Below are 26,945 nucleotides of genomic sequence, written 5' to 3'. Positions count from 1 at the left end.
AATGAAATCATAGAGTATTCTATTCCTAACAAAAGGTATTTTGTGTGAATTCCATATTAGAAGCTAAATGATGAAGTATTGTTGGTCTCAATTAATAACTAGTGTTGTAGAAGTGAGGCCATTCAATCCCCTCAGCCTCCACATTCCCCTCCCGCCTTTTCCCGCGCTGCCTCGGTCACACCGACGCCATCCACCGCCATGTCTCTACGGCGCATGCGTGCATGCTCCGCGCCTGCGCACTGCACAAAGAAAGGGGGAGCGGCGGCGGCGTGTGTGATAGAGCGGGACTGAGTGAGGTGATGGTTGAACTGCGGCGGGGCCGAGGAGCGAGGTGAGGGGGGCGGGCAGGAGGGGAAGCGAGTGCTGAGGTGAGGACGTGGCGTCCTGTCCCGAGGTGCCCGCTGGGCCCGGGCTCTGCTTTCAGCCCCTTCGGTATCGTTACGGGAGGGGGGGGGGCTCTGTGAGCTGCTGTCCTTCTTTACTTATATCTTTACAGCAGTTTTAGAAGGTGCAGGAGAATGAGAACAGAGCTGTTCTTCTGTGTTTTGTAACTAAAATGAAGCCTTTGCAGGGAGTGGACAGTCAGACCTTCAGTATTTCCTGACTTATTGCAGTCTAAAAGACTGTGATCAGTGTTACAGCTTTACCTGGACCTGATTGGTCTGGTAATTTAGCTCCTACTATTTTTGATCAGTATTTCCAGACTTCATCATCAGATTGATTTTATTCATATGTTACTGCTGCTTTAAGCTTTAGTTTGTCCTACTTTCATGTTAACACCTAAAGGGCTATTATTTTGTTGTCCTTATCTTTCCTTATGCCCTACCTGTGCCCTGTTACTTGCAGATCCTAACTTACTGGCTGGCCTGATCTGTGACTGATCTGCTTTTCTCATTTTATTATCTTGCTACTTTTGAATGTGTATAAAGACAGATCAAAATATGTGTTTCTCCAGTTAAATGTGACCGTTCTTTACTATAGTGATTAGCTGATATATTGCATACCTTTCCATTTTTATCTGAATGTTTGCAATCTGCCATATGTGAAAATAGCCATATAATGCCTTATGTAGTAAAGCCCAATTTAGGTATATCCTTTATATGACAGCAAATCATAATTAAAACTTTATATTTTCCAGATCACTTTATTTCTTATCTCCGCACCTCAGGAGGGACGTTCATGTTTAGGATCCTGACTACAGGAGCATCAAAATGCCTATTCTTCAACATCCAGCTTATCCACCAGCTACTCTCCTTTGCTTGGAAAGTTTGGTGCCTTGTCGAGAATCCCAAGTGTCCATGTTGCTGTCAATATTTGGAGAGGTAGTGCTTTCTATCTCGTGTATTTCAGTGGAACAATGATGTTTTGTTATTTTGGAGTAAAAGTAAAGTTTCTGTGATGTTGTTATGAATGTAGTTTGGGTACATATGTGACTTTTGATTCTTGGGACTTATTCTCTCAGCATTTCAGCAATCGTGGTATCAATGTGATCAAGTTTTGTTTCATGTTAATTGATGTATTTTATACATCAGTTTTGAAGATAACTTTTTTTTTTTTTTTTTTTGGTGGGAAAACTTCATTGGTAAATCCTCTGTTGCAAACAAACAACAGAAAAAAGCAGAACAAGTGTCAAAATGGCAACCATTTTCTTTTCAAACTTGTTTTTCTCCCCAGCGTCAGCAGTTGAGTTTTCCATCCATCTTTATCTATGGACATACGTCTAGTGGGAAGACCTATGTGATGAAGACTCTTCTAAACACATTGCAGGTAAGTTTGTTTGCATTTGATACTGAATTTAGAGCTTTGTAATGGAGGAGTGATTAAAAGCATAATCCTCAGCTGTGTGTCTGATTTCCCATAGTGGTTTGTTTCCTCAGTCATTTCTGCCTTGGTTTTATTTTTTTCCCCCCTCTGCTTACTGTGAAATAGTATATATTAAGATATAACATATAGAAGAATATTTTTTTTCTAAGGAAAGTTTAGAAGGGGAAGAAAAAGCATCCTATTCTTTTCCTCTTTCTGAAAAGGATTTAACCTGCAATGGGATCTCAGCGACAAGGGGTTACTTGCTATCTTGTAATTCTCTTTTAATTGTTTATTTGAACATTAAGAAAAAAACCAACAACTTATGGAAGCTTCACAAATGTAATTTTGGTGATACCTGAATGTCCCAGCAAAGTCAGCGGACATGTGTTGCAAAGCTGATCCTAGCCTAAAATGTTAGGGACTGAGTGCTGGAGCAGCTGTGAGAGAAGATGAGTGACAGTAAGAAGAGTTTACTAAAGTAGAGTTTTACTTTTTGTTAACAAACTGATTTCAGTTCTGTTCAGTTGGGTGTGCGTAATCTCTTTAAATGTAGTCCCAAAAGCTTGAACATACTGTGCAGTGATTAGCATTCTGTGCAAATGCTGCTGCCATTTGTCCTGAAACTTTTGCAGATTCAAGGAGATATGGTTTAGGGGTTTCCTGTAGGTATAGTAAAGGGAGGACAGTTGGACTAGATGATCTTATAGGTCCTTTCCAACCTTGTGATTCTATGATTCTATGAATCAACAACTTTTCTTCACAATAAGGAGCACACAAATGCAAAAGAAAATTCACATCAAGGATTCCTGCTTTCTAAGTAAAATCATCTTGATTTGAAATTGGTTAGTGCCATATTGAAATTTGAAATGGGTTAATGCCAAATAATCACAGAAAATAAATATATATGCACATTTTTCAGACCTGTATGGAATATTCTGCACAAACCAATTTATTGCGTGTCTTATATAGAATCCTACACTTCATCTTAGGGTCATTTGTATGCAGTGAATGCCAAAAGCATTGAGTAATTTCTTTGAAGTGTGTGCTGCTAGCTTCTTTATAATACAAGTTTGAGAAGTTCATGCTATCCAGACACAGTGGTTTGTAATGGGTTATTTTATGAGACTGTAATGTGTTGTGATCATCTTGTCCTTTGATCAAAATGCTATTTGGTGTTCTTTCTATGTTTTGCTATCAGAAGAGAAATTTTAAAACATAATTGGAAGGTACACCGCATGTTTTGTATGAGGATTTGTCAGATCTCTCATCACCTTATGACTTGTGACAGTTTGATGGGATACGTCGGTAATTATTTGTCTACAGTGAGAGGTGGTGGTTATTGTTTTGTTTATGCTCTCTATTGTGTCAGCAGTGTTTGGTTTCTTTCAATGCTTCATATGGAAGGGAAAGTTGATTGTGGAGTATTTATATTGAAAAAGCACTGTTCATAAAGTATAGTAATGAAGTTGGTTATTTTTATCACCTCCAGCTCCCTCACGTGTTTGTGAACTGTGTGGAATTCTTTACTTCACGACTTCTTTTAGAAGAAATTCTCTTCCAGTTGCAAAACTATTCTTCTGAAACAAAACAAGTTTCTCATGTGCCTTGCGATACCTTCAATGACTTTGTGCGGCTGTTTAAACAAACTCTTGCGAGTCAAAATCTTCAAGATCAAACAGTATATGTTGTAAGTAATTTGATTTTTGTGGGTAGGTTTTGTAAGTAGTTGCCGTAAATTATACTGCATAATTAAGTCTCTTATTATCTATAGAGAGGCTATATTTGTTTCATAGTTCTTAAGTCACAGCCAGGTACTTCTTCTTTGTGAAGAAGATAATTTCACAAATGAGAAGGCAAAAGCAGGAAGCAGGGATGAAGCACATTATGGTGCACACAAGTGACAACAATTTGTCGACTATTGTAGACTTAAGTCAGAGGTCATACTAAGGAATTAAAATACACAATTTCCTCTATGAATGTTATCTTTAGACTGCTGCCCTTGGAGGTAAGAACTGAGGTTTTAACACTGAGATGTCAGAAATCCTGCAGTGATAGATTTGATGACATATTTAAGTGGAGGAAAGAAGCAGACTGCAGAAGAAAATATGAGAACTTAGATCACAGGTACGATTGAATCAGCATAGGACTTGTACACAGGAATTGTGCTAATCTAGCTACATCGACTAGTAAATATTTGCAGACATCATTAACAGCATTGATTGTGTCAACAGATGAATATTGAAAGAAATATGAAGCATGCATTAGGAATTAAATAATTTGTTAAACGAAGTCAAATTGATTATTTATGAAAACATGAAAGTGACTCAAGATTGGAAGTTTGATAACCTGGGGTTGTCACTTTGTGTGTTTCTCAGACCAGTTGCAGAGCGCATTGCTTTGCTTTTTTGTAGTCAAACAAGAAGTTCAGAATTACACAGAAAATTCTACACTTTGTTTCACAGGTTATACTTAAGTATTTTTTTAATGGATATAAAAATATTGCATTTATGGAAAGGGATGCTAACTGGTGAAGCTCATGAAGTTGATAACTCCAAACCAATACTTATAATATATAATGAACTACTTATTGGTAATTAAATTTAATATAGAGACAAAAAAAAAAAAAGTGGTATTGACATCTTTCAACAATTCCATAAAAACAGAATTTAGCATTAAAGCAGATTTCACAAAATATAGAGTAAATCCTTATTATTGATCTGGAAATCAGAATGTTCCTGAACAGTGGTTACAGGAAGCAGAGCATTAAATACTTAGAAAGTTTCAGTTGTTTCAGATAAATAGTTGCTGAATCAGAAGAATTAAGTATTAAATTAGTATTTCAGTTCTGTTCTGCTTGGGAGCAGACAGGAACGCAGGAAAGCAATTCATGTGTATTAATTAACTTGTGTCATCTGGGTTTATGATAGAACTGTTTAAATTGAGACTGATGGAAGTCCAGTGTGCTGGTAGCATCAACTGGCAAAGACAATTTATTCTATTTCACTTTGGTAGTAAATAATCTAATGTTTCAGCTTAATTAATTCACAGTGAATTAAGATAAATGTTGACTCTTAAGCAAAGGATTCTAAATGCTTCTGTTAACTCAAGCACGGGTGCTGTGTGCTTGTGATTACTTCCAAAAAATTAATTTATTCCTTATAACTATCTGAAATAAGTAGAACAGCTATAACTTCTGTTCATTTGTACATCTGCAGTATTCATCACTATCGAGAAGTAAGAATCTGCAGTTTTATTATTGCTCAACAATACGATTTTTTTAAAACTGCTTTTATTCTGCTGTTTGTTTCCCTCTAGACTCAAATATTCAGTTGTGATGATCTTTAAGGTCTTTTCCAACCTGAGCAATTCTATGATTTTATGTTAGTGTTTCTTGTACAAGCTATACATACACCACATATCTGTTATTACTACAGAGGGTTTACATAAAATTCTGTAAACTTCTGGGCTATGAACTGTGGTTAAAGACGCCGCCTTGCAACACTGGGGCCCGGAGTTCGAATCCCCCCTGTGGCGCAAGTGGTAGAAGTGCCGCTCTGCTACACAGAGGCTCGAATTCCGGGGGCTGGACTCGATGATCTCTAAGGTCCCTTCCAACCCGCACGAAACTATGAAACTATGAAACTATGAACTATGGTAAGAAAAGTTTATCTCAAAATTCAGTTGTATGAACTCTAGATGTTAGCTACTTGATGGTATTAAGTGGTAGCTCTTCATTATTTCGGAGTCATGACTTAATAGTGGTAAAAGACAGCTCTCCTACGGTGTGTTAATTCAGAGTTGACACAGTACCCAGTTTTTAATAGAAAAATACTTTTGGAGAAAATGGAGATTTCACTGCTTATAAATGATATTACAGTTTTCTTGATCGATATATGTTCTTATTAATTCTTGCTACTTTTAGGTATAAGAGTGTAGCTTTCTGGAGGTTGTATCTTTTGTTTGGTAGCCTTTCTGGAAGCACAGCTGAAACAATAATCTCTCAGATGTTTCTTACTTAATGTGACTTCCTACTTAGTTTCCTCTTGTCTGAGACCTATTGGTGAAATGTGTATCCAGCAGCTGAGAATGGATTTCAAGTCTGCTTGGGAGTTCAGGTTAATATTTTTAATGTGATGATCTCATTATTTTGTTATAGGTACTGGATCGAGCAGAACAGCTAAGGGAAATGGAAGCAAACATCCTGCCAGCATTTCTTAGGCTTCAAGAATTGGTGAGTATCTCAAGAAAACAAATGTATGATATGATTCCTACATTCAGAATAACCACACATGAGATATCTGTCTGTCTATGCTCATCAGGGAAAGAGATTCCTTAGGTTAGGAAAGCTGCAAAGTTGGTTGGTTTGTCTGTTTAATTTCCTGAAAATAAGCAACTGGCAGAGGTCAAAATTGGAAAGTAAACCAGAATTTAAATACTGGCAGGTCTTTCTTATCCTTCAGTATGAACAAATAAGAGTGAAATTTAATAATACCTTCTGATAGAGATGCTGATGCCAGAAATGTAGCAGCCTTTTCTTGAATCATTGTGTTTTTAAGAAGAATGTAACTTTTTTCTATACTTCGTTTAAAATTCTGTAATAACTACCCCAAGAAAGCAAAAAAGGAACGCTGTGGTCTATCAGGCAAAAGTTCAACACAGGTCCTACCTACTGCATACTTTGTACCAACAAGAGATAAGTTAAAAAAACAGTCCTTCTAGTATTTCTGAATGTGAGTGTGGGGATTCTAAAACTACATCTGAGTCAGGCTGACTCAGAAAGCTCAATCAAACACAGCGAGTTCAGCATCAGAAACATGGATTTGCAGTTCAAGAAATATTTATTTTTCTCAGTTTTTTCCCACGTGAAACTTCAGGCCATTTCTTGATGGCCTTTTCAGAACAGTATGAGCTATTTCTTGTGGCTGGACTTGCTCAGCTCAGCAGCTGAGAACGTGCTTGATGTTGACAGAAGGTTTTTATGTTTCTACTGTAATCACACCATAGCAAGTGTCTGATTTGAAGTTAAACTCTGTATCTTATCCTCTTTCACTTCTGAACTATATAGTCAGAATATGTCTTCTATCCCTTGGAAGAAGTAAAACCAGGGTATTCTCTGGAAATAAATAGAAAACAAAACCAGAAAATGGTGGTATTTTGAAATGGCTGAACAATTGAATAGAGGGCTATTTTTTTTGTACCTCAAGAACTTGTCAGTAACCTTCTGGTGACACTCATTTCACTATTGACTGAATGAAGTCTCATTCAGAGCTGTGTTTTTAATCTTGGCAGCAGGTTTTTCTGACCCTTGTTTGTTTTGCCCACATTGAAGAGTTTGCTGCCCTAGAGAAGAAACGAACTGACAATAAATGAGGGAAGCATAGCCCCTAATGTTCAGGAACCAAAAAAGCATATGTTTTTTGTTTTAAATATGCTAAAGCAGCATCTTGAAGTTCAAAAGTGATCTCCAGATAAGTTTGCTAGCCTTTCGTAATGCTGATATCGACTTTCCTGTGTTCTGAATTGAGATGCTGTAAAACTCATGTGCAAGGAGATGAATGTCATAGGGGCAAAGTTCAATTATCATTTACTTTCATGCTTAGGAGGCAAGGGTCTTCATTAGCAGTCAGGTATTTTGTGGAACAGGGCATCATTTGTGAAAATTGAATTTTTGATTTCTGTATGGGTTATGATAGAAAGTTATTTACATTTTTCATATTGGAAGGTCTGTCAGGAAATAGCTTTTTCTTAGCTAAAATGGGTAGGAGGTCTGGGGAAGAAAATATAGAAAAGTGAGCTCATTAAGGGAAAATAGATGAATACAAGTAGAGAAACAAGAAACAATAAAGAATGTTGGTTCATTTTAGCAAGAAGTGGGAATTTAAGAGAAGGGGAATAACACTTAAACTTTTCATGTCATTCATAACTCACATTAAATGTCATTTATCAGTCAGGGTTTTGACAGAGCTCTTTGTAGGTTTTTTCTGTAGACATTGTCTAGTTCGAACTACAAGACTGCAGCATTCTTTGGATATAGTGAGAACTGCATTGAAGCACTGAGATGTGATACAAGGAAAGAATGGCAATATTCAAAAACCTGCTGTTCCTACTCTCCACCCGACCTTGAAAATAAAGTACTAGCTTGGTTTTAAAGAGATCTGAGCTTTCACTAGTTAACTCTTCCAATCTGCTTGGGAAGTCTGGGTTTGATTACCAATATAAATTGCTGCCTTAATTCTGCCATGACTGGATTGAACTTGGTATTGTTTAGTACTGTAACCCCAGAATGTGTACATGTCAATGAAATGGCAAGAGATGAAGATGAAAATCTTCGACTGTATGACTCTCTTGACTAGACTAGCCGAAGCTTTATTATGGTAGTGATCTGTTTTAAACTGTACATTTCATTTTTGTTTGCTTATTATTTTGAATAGAAATGTCATGGTATTTTTCATTGATGTTATAATATGTCATGTTTTTTTCTGTTCATCTGTTACTTTTTTTTTTTCCTCTCCTTGTAGACTGACAGAAATGTGACAGTCATCTTGCTTAGTGAAATAGTATGGGAAATGTTCCGTCCAAATACTGGATGCTTTGAGCCATTCGTCTTGTACTTTCCTGATTACAGCATAGGTAATGTCATTCTTGAATTGGCTTTTTGAGGGGGATAAAATAACACTTTGTCAAAAATTGTACACATGTTTTTGACCATGTTTACCAATGTGCCTTTTTCTGATTCTGAAAAGCACGTTAGCTACTGGAAGGCAGAAGGCTTTATTCATACTGCCTCTAAAATACTCATCTTTCTTCTCTTAGCAGAACATTGAAAAATAATGTTTTAACTCCATTTTACTTGCTAGTTCTTTCAATTACAATGATTATTTTTATAACATTTGTTTTTAATGGGAATTATTTTTCTGCTTATTTTAAAATGTGTTCAGTTTTTAAAGCTGTTCTTAGATTATCCAAACACTTATGTTTAAATAGGACACCTGCAGAAGATCTTGTCCCAGAATCATCCTCCCGAATATTCTGCGGATTTCTATTCTGCATATATAAATATTCTGCTTGGCGTCTTCTACATGGTCTGTAGGGACCTCAAAGAACTTCAACATCTGGTGAGACAAGCTCTTTTAGTTTTTTTGCTGCTGTTGTTGTTATTGTTGTTCTTTGTTTATTTGCATGTTTCTTTGAAAAACTCTGGCAAGTCTAGATTTACTTTTGAATGTAGGCAAAGAGAAGATGTGTGAGGACAAAATGTGGTTTTCTAAAGATGCATGACAAAAATTGTGATGGTTCTGGTGGCTTTAAAGGATTTCCTGTATTACACAGTGTCCAACCAGTCACAGAGAGGACAAAAACTGCATTAAAGGAATTCAGTCTGTATGTGATTCACCCAGCCTGGAATTCCTCTTTTATCTTGCCTGTACTGAAGCAATTTCACAGTATCAGAGTGGCTAAGAGGACTAAACTAAATATTTTCACCTGTTGTGATAAGGAGATATATCTCATCAAGTTTTTATGGCTACTTCCAAGTATGGTAGAAGCAGCTGTTGCAAATCCAGCAGTGTTTGAAGAACAGCTCTGTTATAGACTTAGGTATAACAGTGTATTTAAGTAGTAGTTATGATTTTGCTCTTTAAACCTTCCTTACTTTTCAGATTCTTTTTGTATGTGGTTATGTGGATTTGAACTTTGCACGCTGCAGTTGTGGACTTTTGTTACTCTTAACAGATTCCATTGTATTTGTTTCCTGAACAATTCAGAATGTTCAGTGGAACATGAGACAGTTACTTTCGGTGTGTGACAGAAAGACTCAAGTGAATCATCTTAGATAACCATTGCATGACCAGCTACAAGTTCTATGATTTCCTATGCTTACCAAGTGTAACTTGTCATCCAACATTGTTAATACTTCATCAGTATGGGAAATTTAACTTAAAATTTGAAACAACTTCTTGTATTTTTAAGTACTGTAAAATTTCGCATTGATTTGCTTCCTACAGAGGATTTTAAGGTACCTAAGCTGTTAAGCAGCAGCAAGGTAGGGCTCTGTACAGTTTTGCATAAGCATAGCATATTAATTTGAATCAAAGGTCTAGAGAAGTTACAATTGACAGAGATCTGTTAACTTTGAAAGCTTTATACTTAGATGAGATTGTCTCTCCATCAGATGTAGTTTGTGCAGGGCCAGCAGTAGCACTGCTGGTGTAGTGGTATCATGCAAGATTCCCATTCTTGCGACCGGGGTTCGATTCCCGGGCAGTGCAGGAAGTTTTTTTCCCTTCAGCAATAGCAAGGATTTACCAAGGGGAGGTTGTGCCTGACCAGCCTGTTAAGCTGCTATGATGAAACAACCCACCTGATAGATGTGGGGAGAACAGTGAATATTGTCTTTGTGGACATCAGTGAGGCCTCTGGCACTGTCCCCCATTGTGTTCTCATAGACGAGGTGTTAATGTATGGGCTGGGTAAGCAGAGAATGAGGTGGATCAAAAACTGGCAGAGTGGCTGAGCCCACAGGACAATAGTAAATGGTGCAAAGTCTGGCTGGAGACCATCTCCTCTCAATATTGGGTAAAGCCTTGTTTAACACCTTCATGATGGTTGGCATAGGTGATTTTGTAGGTCCTTTCCAACCTTGTGGTTCCATGATTCTATGATTAATGATCTGAATAGTGGATAGAGTTTGCCCTCAGCACGTTTGCAGATGAATGACAACAACTGAGAAGGCTGTCTGCCTGCCATCCCTCTACTCCACATGGTTCTGGTGAGGCCGTGCCTCAGTTGCTGTGTTTAGTTTTGAGTCACTCACTGCAAGAAAGATGTGGAGACCTGGGAGCATGTCCAGAGAAGGGCAGTGAAGCTGTTTAGGGGTCTGGAGCAAAAGTCTTCTAAGAAGCAGCTGAAGGATCTGGGATTGTTTAGTCTGGAGAAGTACAGGCTCAGAGGAGACAATATGGCTCCCTACATCTGTCTGAACAGGGGTTGTGGCAAACTGGAAGTTCTCTCTTCTCCCACGTAATCAGCAATAGAACTAGAATGAATGTCCTCATGTTGTACCAGAGGAAAGTTTGGGTTGGATATAAGGAAAAAGCACTGTGTAAGGCTGCCTGGGGAAGTGTCTGAGTTTCTATTCCTTTGAGATGTTCAAGAATTGTTTAGATGTGGTACTAAGGGACGTGGGAAAGCACTGGTGGTGGGTAGGCAGTTGGACTACATGATCTTGGACATCTTTTCCTTGTTAAGTGACTCTGTGATTCTCAGTATCTTATGAACCACCCCATAGTGCCTAGTATGACCTAGAAATACATATGTAACTATGCATGATTATTGATAAAATCTTCTGAAATGATTAAATGTATGTGTTGAAGACACTGCCTTGAGTTCTGTGTGTTAGCACAGAGATGTAGAAAGATTCAGCAGGACAGGAGGCGAATGAGTTCTGAAGATTGTCATTTTACAATATTCTGTGTGCTATTTACTTGACCATTTCAGAAAAGCTCAAGATTAGATCCTTATCAGAAGTCCCACATTTTTATCTTAAAGGAATTTGTGTGACTATATGGATGTGTTAGGACAGTTTTTAGTTCAGAAGTAAGCAACATGTACATGTTGAACTGCATCTAGACTCTATAGTTTACTTCCATTACTCACTTTTGTACTGAAGGCAAAGCTATTTTTTTAAATTCCATTTGTAATGTTTAGTTGTGTTATTTAAAAAAATTAAGGATTACAGCCTTTGATTACAGAAAACAGATTTTGCTGCCAACAATGCTGATTATTTCAACTTATATTTAATCTGCAAGAATGTTGTGACACTTCACAGTACAATATTTGGAAATAAAACAGCATAATTATTGACTGAAATAATTGGTTTTGATTACAAAACCAATGAATTATATCATGTTCTCTGTTCTGTAGGTAGATCAAATGTATTGTCATACATTCTTAATGTGTTATACTTTTTACTTTCTGTAGGCAGCACTCAATTTTTCTAAATATTGCGAACCAGTGGTCAGAAGAGAAGGTAAGCTTCTGTCTTTAATTTAAGCACGTGCGTGAGTATGTATATGTCTTCCTGTTGACTTTCTGGAAGACTATTTTGACCCTCACTTTGTTAATTTTTCTGGTCACAGCAGTGTCACTTAGGCAAGTTGCACCCAATAGGTAACATTTGCAATAGAAGATCAAAGTTTCTGGTGTTGATGTTTTGAGAAAATGAAAAGGAAATACTTTGAAAACTGGCTACTCCCCTGTACAACTTTGTCCTCTCTCAAGCAGCAGCACTTCCACAAAGTAGTGACAAAAGTTATTTCTCTGTCAAGGCTCAGAAGAAAATAAAGTAGAAGTTCAGACTGTCCCAGAGTTCATCAGAATAGCCACAGAGAAACAGCCTTGCATCGTAGGATGTGTATGCAAATGCATAACAGTGAGGCAGCATTTAGAGTCATTGTGTTCTGCCTGTGACTGTTCAGATGCTGCAGATGTGGTTTGTGTTCCACAAGTTAAACATTTAACAGAGTTTATTTTGACTTGGTGCAGCGAAAGAACGCGACACTCGTAAACTCTGGAAAAATATTGAACCTCATTTGAAGAAGGCAATGCAGACAGTTTACCTCCGGGAAATATCCAGGTAACCTTTGGTGGTTTCTTTCTCTGTTTTTGTATTTCACAAGCTTTCTGCATGAATATTTTCTTTGTCTCAGTGGACTTTTGTGAGCAGTCTTTCTTTTGTGCTAGATAGAATCTTTACTTATACTTGGCAGTACAGTGAGGTATTAATTGCTTTGTTTGCCTCAAATATTTGTGTATTCATTCAGTATTGATCTTTGTTAGTATCTACTTACAGTCTTAACTTTTTATATTCTCTAATGGTTCTTCTAATTACTGTGTAATCTAACATGATGATGTAAAGTAGCTTATTAATGGTTCCCAAATTACTAGTTTTCCTTCTTTACTATTTTTATTTTATTATAAATTTGAATTTTGCCAGTTTTTATTATAAATTTCCGCTTCTTGCGTAATAGTTCTAGGATTTACTTCTGCATATCTGTAAGCACTTGAGGAATAAAAATAACCATATTAATTTTTCTGGCTATAGAACTGCAATTACTCCTGGGTTTTCTTTTAATTTTAACTTACAGCAGTGGAATTTTGTTATATGCTGTTGTGCTGCCTGAACCAAGGTGAAAATGAAACTTTTTTCTACCTTTGAGGTAGACAGTGTATGAAATATTGGGTTAATAATTTGGTTGAACGTTCATTATGATTTGAGTATTACATCAGCTCTCATTAAGCTATTTTGTACGTTTTTAACGGCTCATGGCTGATAAGCCTAATATTTGATAATAAATTACACACAACATTTTAGCTTAGGGACTGTTGATGATGGTCTTTAAAAATGCAGCGGTACTTTGGTACTTGAATAAAATGTTATTGTTTGTAGTATACTAAGTGATAGTCTAAAACCATGACATGCTGATAATGTTCCTCAGGGGAAATTATAAGGCGAAGATTTCAGTACTAAGTGAAACACCTACTTGTAGATGTTACTTTTCACTGTCAAAATGTTCATCTTGATTTTACTAAAGCTTCTCAGAGAAGAATAAAATCAGCTTTCTTTTTTCCCACTCAGACTTCAAAATTCCAGTGTGGAGTAATTACAGTGTTGTTCTTGTTAGGATAAGCATGTTAGGAATATTAAAAAATCGGAACTATCAATTCTTCATTCAATTTTGCTTTGTTTCAAAGCTTAAAATGCTGTAATCATTTAATGGAAAGGAATGGATATTTTATTATTAGTTTGTACTCTTTTTTACTTTTAAATCTTAACATAAAATTGTTTCCTGTATTATTATTATTTTCTTTCATATTATTGAAACCTATATTTGATATATAAGAATTGATATTTATAATTATTTTTTCACTCTGGCCTAGCTAGAATCATGTAATTAAACTATCTACTTGGTATATGGTTTGTTTTTTTTCACTAAAAGATGATTTTACAAGGGAATAACAAGTATTAATTTACATATTTGCGTTTTGTTTTCTGTCTTTTAGCTCACAGTGGGAACGATTACAGAGTGAAGAAGAACCTGGGCAGATTAAAGGTGCCAAATGTTGAAGCTTGTAATGTAAAATGTATACACTTCTGATTGATCGCTGTTATCTGATAAAGTGTGACTGGAATTAATGTGGACAGGGATACCTTGTGTTCAGTTACAGCTCAGGGAAGATATGTTTTCTTTGAGAAGGCCTTTTACAAAGGATTTTTCTCTCTTTTCCCCTTCCGTATATCCTAGGAGTAATTTTTCCTATGATGCTATTTGGGATATAGGCAAATTTCATTTAATCTGTATTTCTCCATCTAATAATGCTAACTGCAAACCTATGCATGCCAGCTGTCAGAACAGTCAGTGAAGAGTGAAGTCTGTGTTATACCTGGTACATTGTACTGGTTTACCACATTCCTAAGCAAAACAGGTATCCTAGGACCATCAAATGCTGTTTACCAACAGCTTAAAATGATATAATATAACATGCTTTAAAACACTCAGATTTACTGTGGATGTAATTAAGGAGATGATGCGTGATGGAACACTAGCAGATCAGTTGTAGAAATAGACACTTCTTTATTAAATTGAATTGTCTGCATGTGATTTATTTTTTAGTTTGTTGTTCCATGTAATCAGTATGAAATACAAAACATTCTCATTTGTAAACTAAAGCTAAAACTCGTAATTTTGTGAATACCTGAAAAGGAATTACAGGCTGTTGTCTGGGTTGCTTCTCATCACTCTGTAAGCTTTGATTCTCAATCTTTAAACATCTTTAATTCCTTCATCTTTATTTGCTGATGTTTGTGAATTAAGCCGTAAAGGTAGTAGTACTTTAAAGAGCAAGAAATGATTGAAGTAAATGAAGAAAGTACAAGAGGGACCTTTTAGTTGTCTCTTTACTTTGACAACTCATGAAGCAAAGTGGTTTGATGATTCTACGTGAGCTGTGTAAAAGAAACAACTGTGGTGACAAGAGTGAGGATACTTAAAAGGAAAAATTATGAAGTACATTAAAAAGAAGGAAGGAAAATACTCAGTAGACCGTACTACTTGTGTTCGTAATACGTGAGACTCTTATATTAATGAAGTATATTATGTAGCACACTAGGTCAGATGTATTGTTTCAAGTCTTGTGAACATTTTCCTTTTTATAGAAAATAAAAGAGTAGCTAAAAATGGTGAGATGCTGAACTGTGGCTCGGAGATGCAGCACACATTCTGGTGTCGTGGCAGCTCAGTTTCTTGCTGAGCTGTATCTTTCAGAGTCTGGGTTGTCTGTTAATTTGTGCTGTTTGCTGGGATGGTGTCCTTGAATGGAAGTATCCTTGAATTATTTTTAGGGAGATCACACCTCGGTGGTTTTTGAATTGCTGATTTTTTTTAAATACTGCTTCTGAGAAAAGTCTATAAGGAGTTTGGGATGTGTATTTTGTGTCGCTTCATGCCAACATTCCTTGCCCTTTCCTGACCTTATATCCGTGGTAACAGCTTTGTCAAAAGAAGCCATACTTATTTATTTACAGGAGTACAGCTGGAGAGAAGGAAATCATATAGACTGTAGTATTGAAACAGGAGAATAGAAACCACTGTAATTTGAAGTCTGTGGATGTTCATACATCACTGAAATCTGCTCTCAATTGTTTCTTTTACAGGACTTTCTGCACACGCACATGTGGAACTTCCTTACTACTCCAAATTTCTTCTAATTGCTGCCTACCTTGCCTCCTACAATCCTGTTAGGACAGATAAGAGATTCTTTCTTAAGGTAAAGGTGTTTTTGTTGATTTTTTTTCTTATACAGGAATCCAATTTTCAGCAGTCATGATTGTCCCAGTTTAAAACTCTCTGACAGCTGAATTTTCTTTGTGTGTGAGGTGTGTTTAACAGCACGTGCCTGTGTACATGAATATATGGTATTCGTGGCAGGTAAGGGTGAGCAACTGGAAAAAAAAGAACAAGAGGAGAAGTCTTTAAGAATATGCTTTTCTTCTAAAATGCAGATTGCAAATACATGTTTTGAAGTTTAGTGCAGTTCCTAGTGAATGATAAGCTATTATGTTAATAGTTTAATGTTTCTGAGACTGAAGGTTTTTCGCCTTTCTGTCTAGTCCTTTATAAGGGTGTAGGTGTGCTTGTAGTAAGTTGTGACTGACAAATTATCTTTATGGGCATCTTTTGACCAAACAATTTCATAGTAAGTGCTTTGTATTCTAAACAAATGTTGTTGGCCAGATTTTTCTATATTAGTCCTGGAACTCAAACAAGAAAGCCTACAAGAATCAAGTCAAGTAAAGCATATCACCTAACGTGTTACATCTTTTCTTGCTTGTGATCACTGAACAACCTTCTCAATGTAATTTTTTCCTGTCTCTCTTTTATCATTTCTGAAGTTGATTTCCACTCTTGCATGTGAACCATACTGAGCTTTCCCACAGTAAATGCAACGTGAACTTCTAGGGTACTGACACAGAAATGGAGTACCTGCTCAGTTGCTTTGAAACACCATTGAAATACTGAAATATACCGTATGGGGATGGCAGCATGACCTTTAAAATGCATAAAATATGCATTATGATCTATCACTATTATGCCATGTAACCTCAGGTTTGGTCACATTTCCCTCCAACAGTTTTATATTATCAGAGCAGTTCTCTTTTCAAAGACATAATAAAAAGATTACTTTGCTGTCTATAAGCATGTGAGGTATGTGTTAACTGAACAAACTGCCTTTTTGTTTTTTTGTCTGGCAAATTATAGAAAACTCAGTATAATATTAAGCTCTTCAAAAGTCGATCAAAAATGCCATGGTTACTGAGGTATTGACATGGCCAAATACTGAGCTCTATAAATGCTGAGTGTGAGATTTTAATCATTAAAATGGACAGAAGATTCTTGTATTGGGGATATTTTTTTTCAAAATTCATTGAGCATGCTAAGAAGATATACTCAGTAATGCTTCTTAAGTTAGTGGAAACACACGTCAAGTGATATTTTGAGGAATATTTATAATTAAAAAACAATATTTCTATTTTGCCCTCATTTAAAAAACACGAACACTTCATATGAAGACTGTCATCTTCTTTCTTAAGGAAGCTCCTTTTTAAATTGTTTTTATTTGTTTGTTTCCCCTTTGTGTTTCTGTTTGTCCTTTTTCTCCTTCCACTTGAACTGTCTTAACGTTGCGTAGTTTGTCATTTCGCGACCTTTCAGATAGTCTGAATTCTGAAATGGAGGAGATAAAAAATGAAAATTCAGATGGGTGTATTTTTAAAAACCAAAGAGCCATCATTTGAACTTCTCTGGAGTGAAAACGAAATGAAAAATCTTTCTTTTCACGATATGATTGAGGGTTGGGGGAAGAAGGTAGTAATGAACCATATTAAAAGCAGATTTTCATTTGTTCTCACCAGCTCTGGGTTAGATCAGAAAAAATAAATTATGCATTCCATCAAAAAGTGTTAGAGTGTTGTTCTATACCACTTGGGGCACAATGAAGTGTGATTTTTAGGACTTCTAGTAAGAAGAATTACTTAGCAGAATCAGAGCTATATATACCGGAGGCATAATAAAAAAGCAGAACTGTATTAGCATACTGCCAGACATAGCACATGATTCTTTCTGATTCATTTAATTTTGTCACTACAGTAAGAAGAGCAGAAAATGATTTGCATGTTGTGTTTGCTCTTGTCCATTGTTTTACAGCATCATGGGAAAATTAAGAAGACCAACTTCATGAAGAAACATGAAAAGGTATCTATTTTATTTTTCAAAGCTGAGCTTGGAAACAAAGATTTTCTTACTACTGCACTACCGATTTCATACTTTCATACTTTTTATTATTCTGTATTCTTTACTGTACAAACAAGCATTACTTGAATAAGTTACTGGTGCGTTTGTTTAACGTTATATACATTTCTGTATGATGCATATATTTTTATTACTGTACCGTAAATTTGTCCTCCATATCTTTTTTTACAGCTCAGTGTGTTCAATAAAGCTGTTTAAAGGTCATTGTAGATTGGCTTGAGGTTGGAAGGGACCTTAAAGGTAATCTAGTTCCAATCTCTGTGTCATGAGCAAAGTACTCACCCACCAGCTCAGACTGCCCAGGGCCCCATCCGGCCTGGCTTTGAATGCATCCAGGGGTGCCACTCTCTGAGCAAAAATGTAGATCTCCCTTCTTCTAGTTTAAAGCCTTCACTGTCAGATGGTGCAAAAAATGTGTCTCCTTCCTGCTTATAAGTTCCCCTCAAATACTCAAAGGCTGGAGCTCTCTCTTCTTCAAGCTAAACAAGCCCAGCTCCCTCAGCTTTTCATTGAGGGAGATGTGCTCCAGCCCTCTAAGGAACTTTGTAGCCCTCTTTTGGACACATCCAACAGCTCCGTGTCCTTCTTATGCTGGAGGTCCCAGGCCTTGCTGCCCTACTCTGCAAGTGGTTGCTTTTAGATGAATCATAGAATCAGGAGCAGTGCAGATAGTACTGAATCCATGCAGAAATCATCATCATGTCCTTCCTTCCCTGTGTCACATGCAGTGTGGGTGAAAAATTTAATTTGATAATTTCTTAGCTTAATAAAACTTCCTTCTGAACCTGCCCTCATTTTTCTTTGGCCTTGCAGGAGATTAGAGTCCTTGATTCCCATTTCTGTAGTGGTGCAGATTATACTTAAAATCTGACTTTTAATTTTACTTCAACTGTTGCAGCTTTAAGTAGATAATGAAGTATACATAGGAATTTTTGAGTCTTTGAATACATATGTCCTGTACACATAGATGTCCATGACATCTTCTCTCTGGCATGTGAACTCCAGAGATCTTCTGGAGTATTTAATTATTTTAAGGGCTGCTATCTTCTTGAAATACACCCACATCTTAATTAGTTGATAAATCATTTTCAGGAGTGAAAGAGAGGAGAAATAATTGCTATACCTTCGACCAAGGGTGTTCTTCCTGCAGCCTCTGCGGGAGCAGTGTTTTATTTTATTCTCTCAGCAATAGGATTTTCAGCCTTAGTGATGAAATGGGAACAACTAAAGAGATGAGAACAGCCGGGAATGTGAAAGAAAGGGGAAAATAAGAGATTGAATGACAGAATATAGAGGTCACGGTCACCTCAGCTGTGCTGTAGAGCTTGTTCTGTGTAATTGTTAAATGCATTTATATCCGAATTTACTTCTTAGAGCTCAGAAGTGCTTCCGTTGATGATAAATTTCATTCATTTTGTTACTGTTCCTGCAGCATCAGACCATGCAGACACAGTCTCGGCCCTGTAGTCAATTTACATTTTTGTTGAAACAAAGTACTATTGAGTAGATATAAAAACAAAACAGGAAGAGGTACTGAGGTAAGAAGAGTAAATGAGGGTAGCTGACAAGATCCATGTAGTTATGTAAGCAAAATTAATATCCCAAAAGTTTAAGTTTTCAGTTACTTTTTTCTTTTTAATCTTCTTCAGATTAGTTCTAGTTTTGTTGGTTTTCCATTTAGCCCACTGCTGAAGCGTTGAGCTGTTGTTCACAAAGTGCGATGAGGTGTGGTGCATTTAAATAAGCTTGCTTTGTTGCCCACCTGTAAGTAAGTCTCATAATCAGCACAGCCCAAATTTGCAGATCTCATTCTTGTACCTTTGTTGCGTTACAAAATTAGTGTTACTTTGAAGTTAATTAAATCTTTATAATCCTATACATCAAGTATACTGAACTGAAGATATCTGCTATGTTACATGAAACTTATTGCAGGTAAGAAGTTGAAATATGTCTTGGGGAACGATTAGTATGATAGATCTTCGTAGAATTTCAAGAGGTCCTTCCCTTTACAGGAGCTCTGGTTTTCTTTGTAGTTGACAAGTAAAAGGGCCCTTTCACTCCTAACAGTTGATGCTAGAAATTCCAATTTCTTGTAGGCCAGAGTCTGGTTTTGAAATTGTTTCAGGCACTGTTCCTGCAATAGTAGAGAAAAGGACTGCGGGCCCCACAGGGATCGTCCAGACCAGCATTTCTTTTACTGCCCTCTGACTTTTATAAATATTGCACAGAGATGCATTGACCTAGAAGTAACCTTGTGTATTTGATTTTACAGTGAAGAAAATGGAAATACAGGAATAAAGGATTACATATGCAGTGTTACAAGCAGGGGCTGGTTTGCTTGTGTTTTTCACACCAATTGTGTCTGCTTATGTACCTTTGCTTAGAAAAAAATTGTCTAGCATCATATTTAAAGTTCACATTCACTTAAATCCAGGTGGGTGCTGCACCTAAACTAGTCTCCTATAGACAGTGCAGAGCCAGTTGATGTGGGCATTGGAGTGCAGTGCAAGATTCATCTCATGCTAAAGTAGGTTCTGTATTGAATTGGATGAATTGCACCATAAACAATATTGATTAGATTTCTACTGGGTATAATGGGAGCTTAGGAAACTAGTTTGGCTGTACATATCCACTTGGCAGGAAGCTAACATTAGGTGAAATAAATCCTGCCTTAAGTGTTTAGGTACAGCCAGGCTGAAAATCTGGAGGCATTGCTTTCTAATTAGAAAAAGTAAATCTTTTGAATTCCCTGAGAGGGGAAAAAAAGGTGCCTGTATTTACCTTGTTGCAGATAAAAGCAGAATTGGTTGGGTTTCTTTGCGTGGTTGATCTAGAACAATGTTTTTCCAGTTTAGTAAGTGAGATTTTTCCCGGTGAAGCTACTTTTGCAGGAGTATGCTTCTACAGGTGATCAGGTGTATTGGTGGTTGTTCTGCTTTGTTGGAGAAGGTTACCTTGACTTTAACCTGGAGTTTATTTAGTTATTTCCATCTCTAGCACGCACAGTGAGAAGTACAGCTCCATCTTTTAGGATATGATAAGGAAGGTTCAAAGTTCAGACAATTGAGGTTAGGAATTTCCACTTTTTTGTGCAGGTAATTTAGTTTGGGTTAAGCTTTTACTTTTTAAGAATGAATCTGATCCTCATTCTTGTTTGGAGTTGTGAAGCTGAGAAAGGCTTTGGTCATTTAAATGTTGGGAGTATGAAACTGCACAAGCACATGCAGTGACAACTGGGAAAGAGAATCATAGAATCGTAGAATGGCCTGGGTTGAAAAGGACCACGATGATCATCTAGTTTCACCCCCCCTGCTACATGCAGGGTCACCAACCACTGGACCAGACTGCTTAGAGCCACATCCGGCCTGGGTGCTTTTTGTAACCACTAAGCAAGAGCATGGAGCTTTGATAGCTCTAAAAACTCATGAATAATATTTCTGAATGTGGAAGATACCTTTCTTTGTGGAACGTTATGAGGATTCCGTTGGCTTTTTGCAAGTATTGTTTTATACAGTATTTGTCCTCAGCTCATTCCAGAAGATCTTCATAAATCTTATTCTTCACTGTCTTCTGTTTGGAAGAATTTCTGATCTGTTGCTGCTCTTACAGGAATTTATTTCTGCAAAAGAATTGCAGTAATGTGGAACTTCAGTAATGTTGAAGGATATGCTTCACAGAACTGCTGTGTTAAGAAGCAGAAGTTTAGGGGATGGTATATACAGTTCATATCTTCCACCTTATCTACATTCTGATTTGAGGGCTCTGTGCTAGGGTGAATTTGGCTTCTCTGTTTAGATGGTTTTAAAACAGTTTTGGTGACATACTTCTGATATTACTGCTTTCTGTCTTAGCTAAGAGATAGCTTTAGGGACCCCTCCTGGATTTTAGAAGCTAAAACATGTTTTGGAAGTGTTCTTCCACTGAAGGAATGCATTTTCTAAAAGCCAATGCCACAGAGGTGATGTTGGTATATTTTGGTGATGTTCTTTTCCAGAAGCATTTTAAACTATCTTCTGAAATTCCTCTTTAATCTTGGTTGCTTTGCTAGCAAGAATAGATCAATGTGCGCTGCAAAAAAGGAAGCTGAATATATTTTGTTCTCTCTACTTTGACACACTTAAAAGGAAACAAGTGTCCTCCTTATCAGTCTGGGTTATGATTGATTACATATTACTGTGTATACCTGACAGTACTGCATGTGTAGAGGAGAATTTGGTATTATCTGGTTCTGTGCTCTATAAACTATACTTCTTTTCATAAAATGGCTTACTTTAAAAATACCTAAGAGAAAAACCTTTGCAAATCAGAAACTTATTTCTGTGTTTTCTTTTGAATTCACTGTTACTACATGCAGTGCCTAAAATGTCTTATCAGTTTGTCTGGTAGCAGCTTCTAGGAGAAAACGAGATGGCTTTGGGCTTAGCTAAGTGGGCTCCTTAAGTTTAGGCAACTGAAGTGATGGGAAGTAGATACCTGCTGGGCCCTCATGCTTAGCAGTCTTTGGACCGCATCTGGAACTGTGTCCAGTTCTACCCCCTCTCCAGTACAGGAGATCAGTGAGTTGGCCAAGTTCATCCTCATGGTAGTTAAGGGCTGGAGCACTTGACCTCTAAGGGGAGGCAGAGGGAAGGCCCGTCCTGTACCTGAGAGAGAAACACTGGACATAAGCTGGAACAAGATGTTTGTATGAGGTGTTAGAGAAAGACTTTTCACTATAATGACAGTCATGAAGTGTCACTGGCTTCCTGAAGAGGCAGAGTGCACTCAGTATCCTTTGAGGTTTACAAGGCTGTGCTGATGTAGTCCTGGTTAACCCGTCTGGTCTCTCAGCTGACCTTGCTCTGAGCAAGAGGGGTTTGAATTGAGACATCCTGAAGCCCCATCTGTCTGCATGCTGGTAAGATCCCCACAAACCTTTTCTTCTCAGGGTTAAGCAGTTCAGCTCTCAGCATCCTCATGTGGCAGGAGCTTTGCAGCCTATTCAGTTTGTGCATAAATCTAGATGCCTTTCAGTACAGTAGCCACCAAAGCTCATGTGGTGTTCAGAGGGGATCTAGTCAGGCTGCATAGAGTGATTTCACAGAATCATCAAGGTTGGAAAAGACCTAGAAGATCATCTAGTCCAACCATTACCTGGATGTCTGTGGGAGGGTCCCTCTGACTCCATTGAGTGGATCTCTGGTGAGTGCAGTGGTGCAGACTATTAAATTTAGGTCTTGAAATCAGCAAGGTGAATCCTACTCTTACACTTTTCCACTTTGCTATGTAAAGAGTAAAGCAGTTTAGAAACTTAAGAGAACAGATGAATGGATAGAGGATTTGAATCTGTTACTGCTTAGCAACAAATTAATGCAGCAGTTCATACTGGTCTGCTTCAAAGAAGATTGCTGTTGGCTAAGTTCCTTAAATTCCAGGTGCTTATGAAAGATAGGAAAGGGATATGTTTAAGTAACTTAAAAGCAAGTGCACTGTCTATTATTTTTTGAAGATGAAGTTATGGTTTTGTCATTGTGACTAATCAGTGAAAGTGGCTTAATTATGTATATTATGTATGTGAATTTAGTAGCTGTGATGAACTTTAGCCCTCATGCATATGTCCAGTGATATTTGGTTGTTGATGGTAAAGAATGCATCAGAGCTGTTTTGTGTGTTCTTGTAGCAGTATATGTGAAAATCAGTAGGTCTGCATATTGGGTCTATATGGCTTGCTATTGTTCTTTGCCTGAAGTTTGGTAGATTCGTCTGAGTCCAGAAAGTCAGTTCTCTGAGACTATCAGCAGTGAAGCTTTAGTCTTATATATAAGTGAACAAATCTTGTTGAATGGTGTGAGTGAGGGGTTGGATTGGATGACCTCCAGGCACTGCCAGAGTGCCTCAACTGTTCTGCGATTCTGTGGAATAATATAAGTAAAGTGTTGTCTTCAGCATCATTGTTTGACACCAGTTCTGAATCCATGAAGTTTAAATCTGGAGACATTATTGATTTCTAGAGAAGTTCATTATTTTAGAAAGTCTTAAATTGCCAGAAGAATGAAGAACTTGTCATAGAATCAGTTTTTTTTTAGAGCAGAGTGTTACCTGTTGTTTCAGTGTAGTATTCACAGGAGCCAGTGTATTTTCTGGTCTTACAGCAAGTTTTTACTCCACTGAAGGCCTTACATGAAGCACAGAGCAAGCAATTACAGTGCCCTTGGGTCCATAGTTTTCTTTATTGGAATTGACTAAAGTAAAAGCTATGACTCGGACACATGAAAATGTGATCAATCTTAATAGTGGAAAATCAGGTGATCTCAAACTATGAAAGATCTACTCTGTTGATTCACCATAATCATGTTGAAGACCATAAGGCTGCCTATCAGGGTGGTTTAATATGGCACTTAAGATGGAGAACTCTTGTTCTGAAACATCTGATGTTTTTTTTTCTGTAGTCATTTAGTCAATACTTTTCAGTTTGTTTCTGACAAAAATATGATTAGAAGTAAAGCACCTCATGCTACTGTGTGTGATGTAAAATTAATGCGATGTGGCCTATTTTGGTAGGTAGTATTTTTGGTAGTATTAGGATTTCTGATTTCCAGCTGGCTTTCATAAGAACTTAATGCAACTGCCATCGGAACAGAGAAACTAGTGTTAGGTCTAAGAGAGGAGAAGATCAGCTAAAATGAATCAAAGCAGATATGGTGATACTTTAGCAGAATCTCCTCATTATAAACATTTTCAAAATGAAACTATCTAGTAAAGCATTTGTTTTCTGTAGGGAAAACACCCAAGAAACATATTTAGAAAACATTTCCTGCAGATTTTTAAGAACTGCTGTGATGTGCAGTACTTGTCAGGTGATTGTGGATTACAGACTATAGACAACAGAATAAATCCGAACATTTTCATCTTTCACTAGGTAAAAAATTGTTAGTTTTTAAGAAGTCTAATGTGTCTTCCCATTATAAACTGAAGGAAACTATTGTACCTTGTCATAAAATCTGGTCTTTCCTCTTTAATCTATAGATCGGGCAAGGTAATTTAATAGCACAAGTAAATCTATAAATCCAGTGGCAGGAAATTTGGCATCAGATTTTGTTATATGTTCCCATTTATTGTGCAGTTTGAACTCTTGCCACGTTGACTAGAGCTCTCTGTGTTTTTATATTGATTGGAAAGCATGTATTTGTTTTCCATAATATATATGAGGCTATATATATATATGATTACTGTGAGTGATTATGCCTCCCTAGAGACTGAAAATTACAAGAATAGCATCTTCTGATACTGTGGGGAAAATCTCCTGGATTAAAAACTCTTGTTTGTTTTGCAGACCAGCAATCACCTCCTTGGACCAAAGCCATTTCCTCTGGACAGATTATTAGCAATATTATATAGTATTGTGGACAACAGAGTCGCTCCAACTGCAAATATATTTTCCCAGGTGAGTTCTTGTATATTGTGTGTGGAAGTTATCAAAAGGTTTCACACAGATGTGTGTGGGTTGTTTGTTGTTTTTTTTTGTTGGCTCTTTTTAAAGTTGCTATTTTAATGGAATATGATAGAAAAATAAGCACATTATTAATTTAAGCTGAAGTCTCACAGTATCACAGAATCACAGAATTGTAGGGGTTGGAAGGGACCTCTAGAGATCATCGAGTCCATCCCCCCTGCCAAAGCAGGTTCCCTACACATAGTAGTATTTATCTGTATAAGTAGCCATGAATACAAGCTTTATCTGTGTAGTGATCTGAAAGTTTATAATAGCTACAGTTTCTCTTAATTGTGGAATGTTATCTGTGTTGATTTGCTTGTTGGGTTCTCACTGAAGTCTCTTAGCCTTCTTGCATTTCAGTTTAAGCGTATAAGTGTTCTCTATCCTATGGACAGAATGAATCGCTCATAATGTGTTACAGAAGTTGTAGTAGTCAAGATAAGAGCAGAAGGAGGAGTAAGGTCTTTGAAGGTGAAATATACCTGCTGTGGTATATGTATGTCATAGGGATGATACTTTCCACTTGGACTTATCTCCTTTCTCAGAGGAGAAGAGTCAGTTTCCCTTTTCACTAGATGGCAGCATAACTGTAGCATTGAGTGAAATGCAGTAAATGTAGGATTCTCTCTGTTCTCTCCAAAGCTCTGAGTTTATCAATCGTAAATATCTATTTATATCTAATTAATTATTTACATCTAATAAATAATTTCCTAATGTCAGCTTGATTCTTTGAGCTTTCATGGCCACCTTAGGAGATCTCCCTTTCCGCTGCTTTCTTGCTTTCCAGTTGTGGTCGACTTTTATATAGAAATATCTTCTACATACACTTGATAAGTCTCAAATTGGGGATTACTTAAATATGATGTTTGTTTTCATGCGGAGTTCTAGGAAATACACTTGAGATACCTAACCAGTTCTGCTGTGGTTTTAATCATCACTGTTCAGTATTCACATATGTTTAAGTTGGCAAAGTTCATCTCCTATATTTGCAGAGTAATCCACCACAAATAATAGACATTTTCAAATTAAGAAATGCAAGACCAAGGGAATTATAGTACTTTAATCAGTGGTATGTGTATTTGTTAATAATGGTGGGGGCCTACGTGCTTTTCAGATGCAGTGGGCAGCTACATCTTCATGCAGCATTTTCTCTTGAACTCAGTTTAAGGTTATTGGTTAAGAGTTAAAGGTTACTATAGGATTTGAGGCACGTTACCTAATTAGATATGAACCTCAAACAAATCTGTTAATAAAAACATTTACTTTTCTGTATTTAGATTAGTGAATGTCAGCTTGTAGTCTGCAGCTCCCAGGGGAGGTCAATGCTTTACCTTTCAGAGGCATTCAGGAGGAGGCTCAAAAAAACACAAACCTCAAACAATTTATAGAACCATAGAATCCTTAGAAGTCCATCCTTTGGCTGGCTACAGCCTTGTAGGTACTTAAGAGTTTCTTTGAAACAGAAAGAATTCAGTGATACTAATGTGAATAAAAGTACCTAATTTTGTGCAATGGTATCTATTCACTTTTTTTCTTCTGGCTGAAATGTCAGAGGTTGCCTGAGACAAATTGCTTTTCTATAAATGCATAGGTTCTTTAATTCACTCTACTATGAAGTCTGTTGATCTGTCTAATGACACTGGATAGGGAAAGGGTTGTAAGTTATACCTTGACTGTTTTGGTTTGCTGCATTCAGTGCAGTATATCTATTGATTTAAGACACAGTGTTGAAGCTGAAACTTATTACAGAGTCACAAAGACATTATCTCAGTTAACAGTGTTAGTTGATCAACAAGGAT

At 37.0% G+C, this 26,945-nt stretch overlaps 1 protein-coding gene and 1 non-coding gene across 3 annotated transcripts in view; both read left to right on the top strand.

The window, feature by feature from the left end:
* The first annotated feature begins 241 nt into the window (after positions 1–241).
* ORC5 (origin recognition complex subunit 5) overlaps positions 242–26,945 on the top strand; it is a 58,645-nt gene continuing 31,941 nt past the window's right edge. Inside the window, exons 1-13 of one of the 2 annotated variants that reach the window (XM_015885609.3) lie at positions 242–296; positions 1,139–1,322; positions 1,675–1,767; positions 3,296–3,493; positions 5,963–6,037; positions 8,325–8,436; positions 8,791–8,921; positions 11,785–11,833; positions 12,349–12,439; positions 13,867–13,916; positions 15,518–15,630; positions 17,568–17,615; positions 24,985–25,095. In XM_015885609.3, the coding sequence (XP_015741095.2) occupies positions 1,212–1,322; positions 1,675–1,767; positions 3,296–3,493; positions 5,963–6,037; positions 8,325–8,436; positions 8,791–8,921; positions 11,785–11,833; positions 12,349–12,439; positions 13,867–13,916; positions 15,518–15,630; positions 17,568–17,615; positions 24,985–25,095 (1,182 nt within the window). In that variant the 5' untranslated portion in view covers positions 242–296; positions 1,139–1,211. Of the gene's footprint in view, positions 332–1,138; positions 1,323–1,674; positions 1,768–3,295; positions 3,494–5,962; positions 6,038–8,324; positions 8,437–8,790; positions 8,922–11,784; positions 11,834–12,348; positions 12,440–13,866; positions 13,917–15,517; positions 15,631–17,567; positions 17,616–24,984; positions 25,096–26,945 lie in introns of both variants that reach the window. The other variant, XM_015885530.3, reaches the window with a different exon arrangement.
* TRNAG-CCC (transfer RNA glycine (anticodon CCC)) lies at positions 10,003–10,073 on the top strand. Its single transcript has one exon. It is a non-coding gene; the product is annotated as a tRNA-Gly (tRNA).

Source organism: Coturnix japonica, chromosome 1, assembly GCF_054131305.1.
Source record: "Coturnix japonica strain WE chromosome 1, WE-NBRP24, whole genome shotgun sequence".
NCBI classification, from domain to species: domain Eukaryota; kingdom Metazoa; phylum Chordata; class Aves; order Galliformes; family Phasianidae; genus Coturnix; species Coturnix japonica.
The sequence above is the reverse complement of the archived record's forward strand: the minus strand, read 5'-3'. Positions and strand labels throughout refer to the sequence as shown.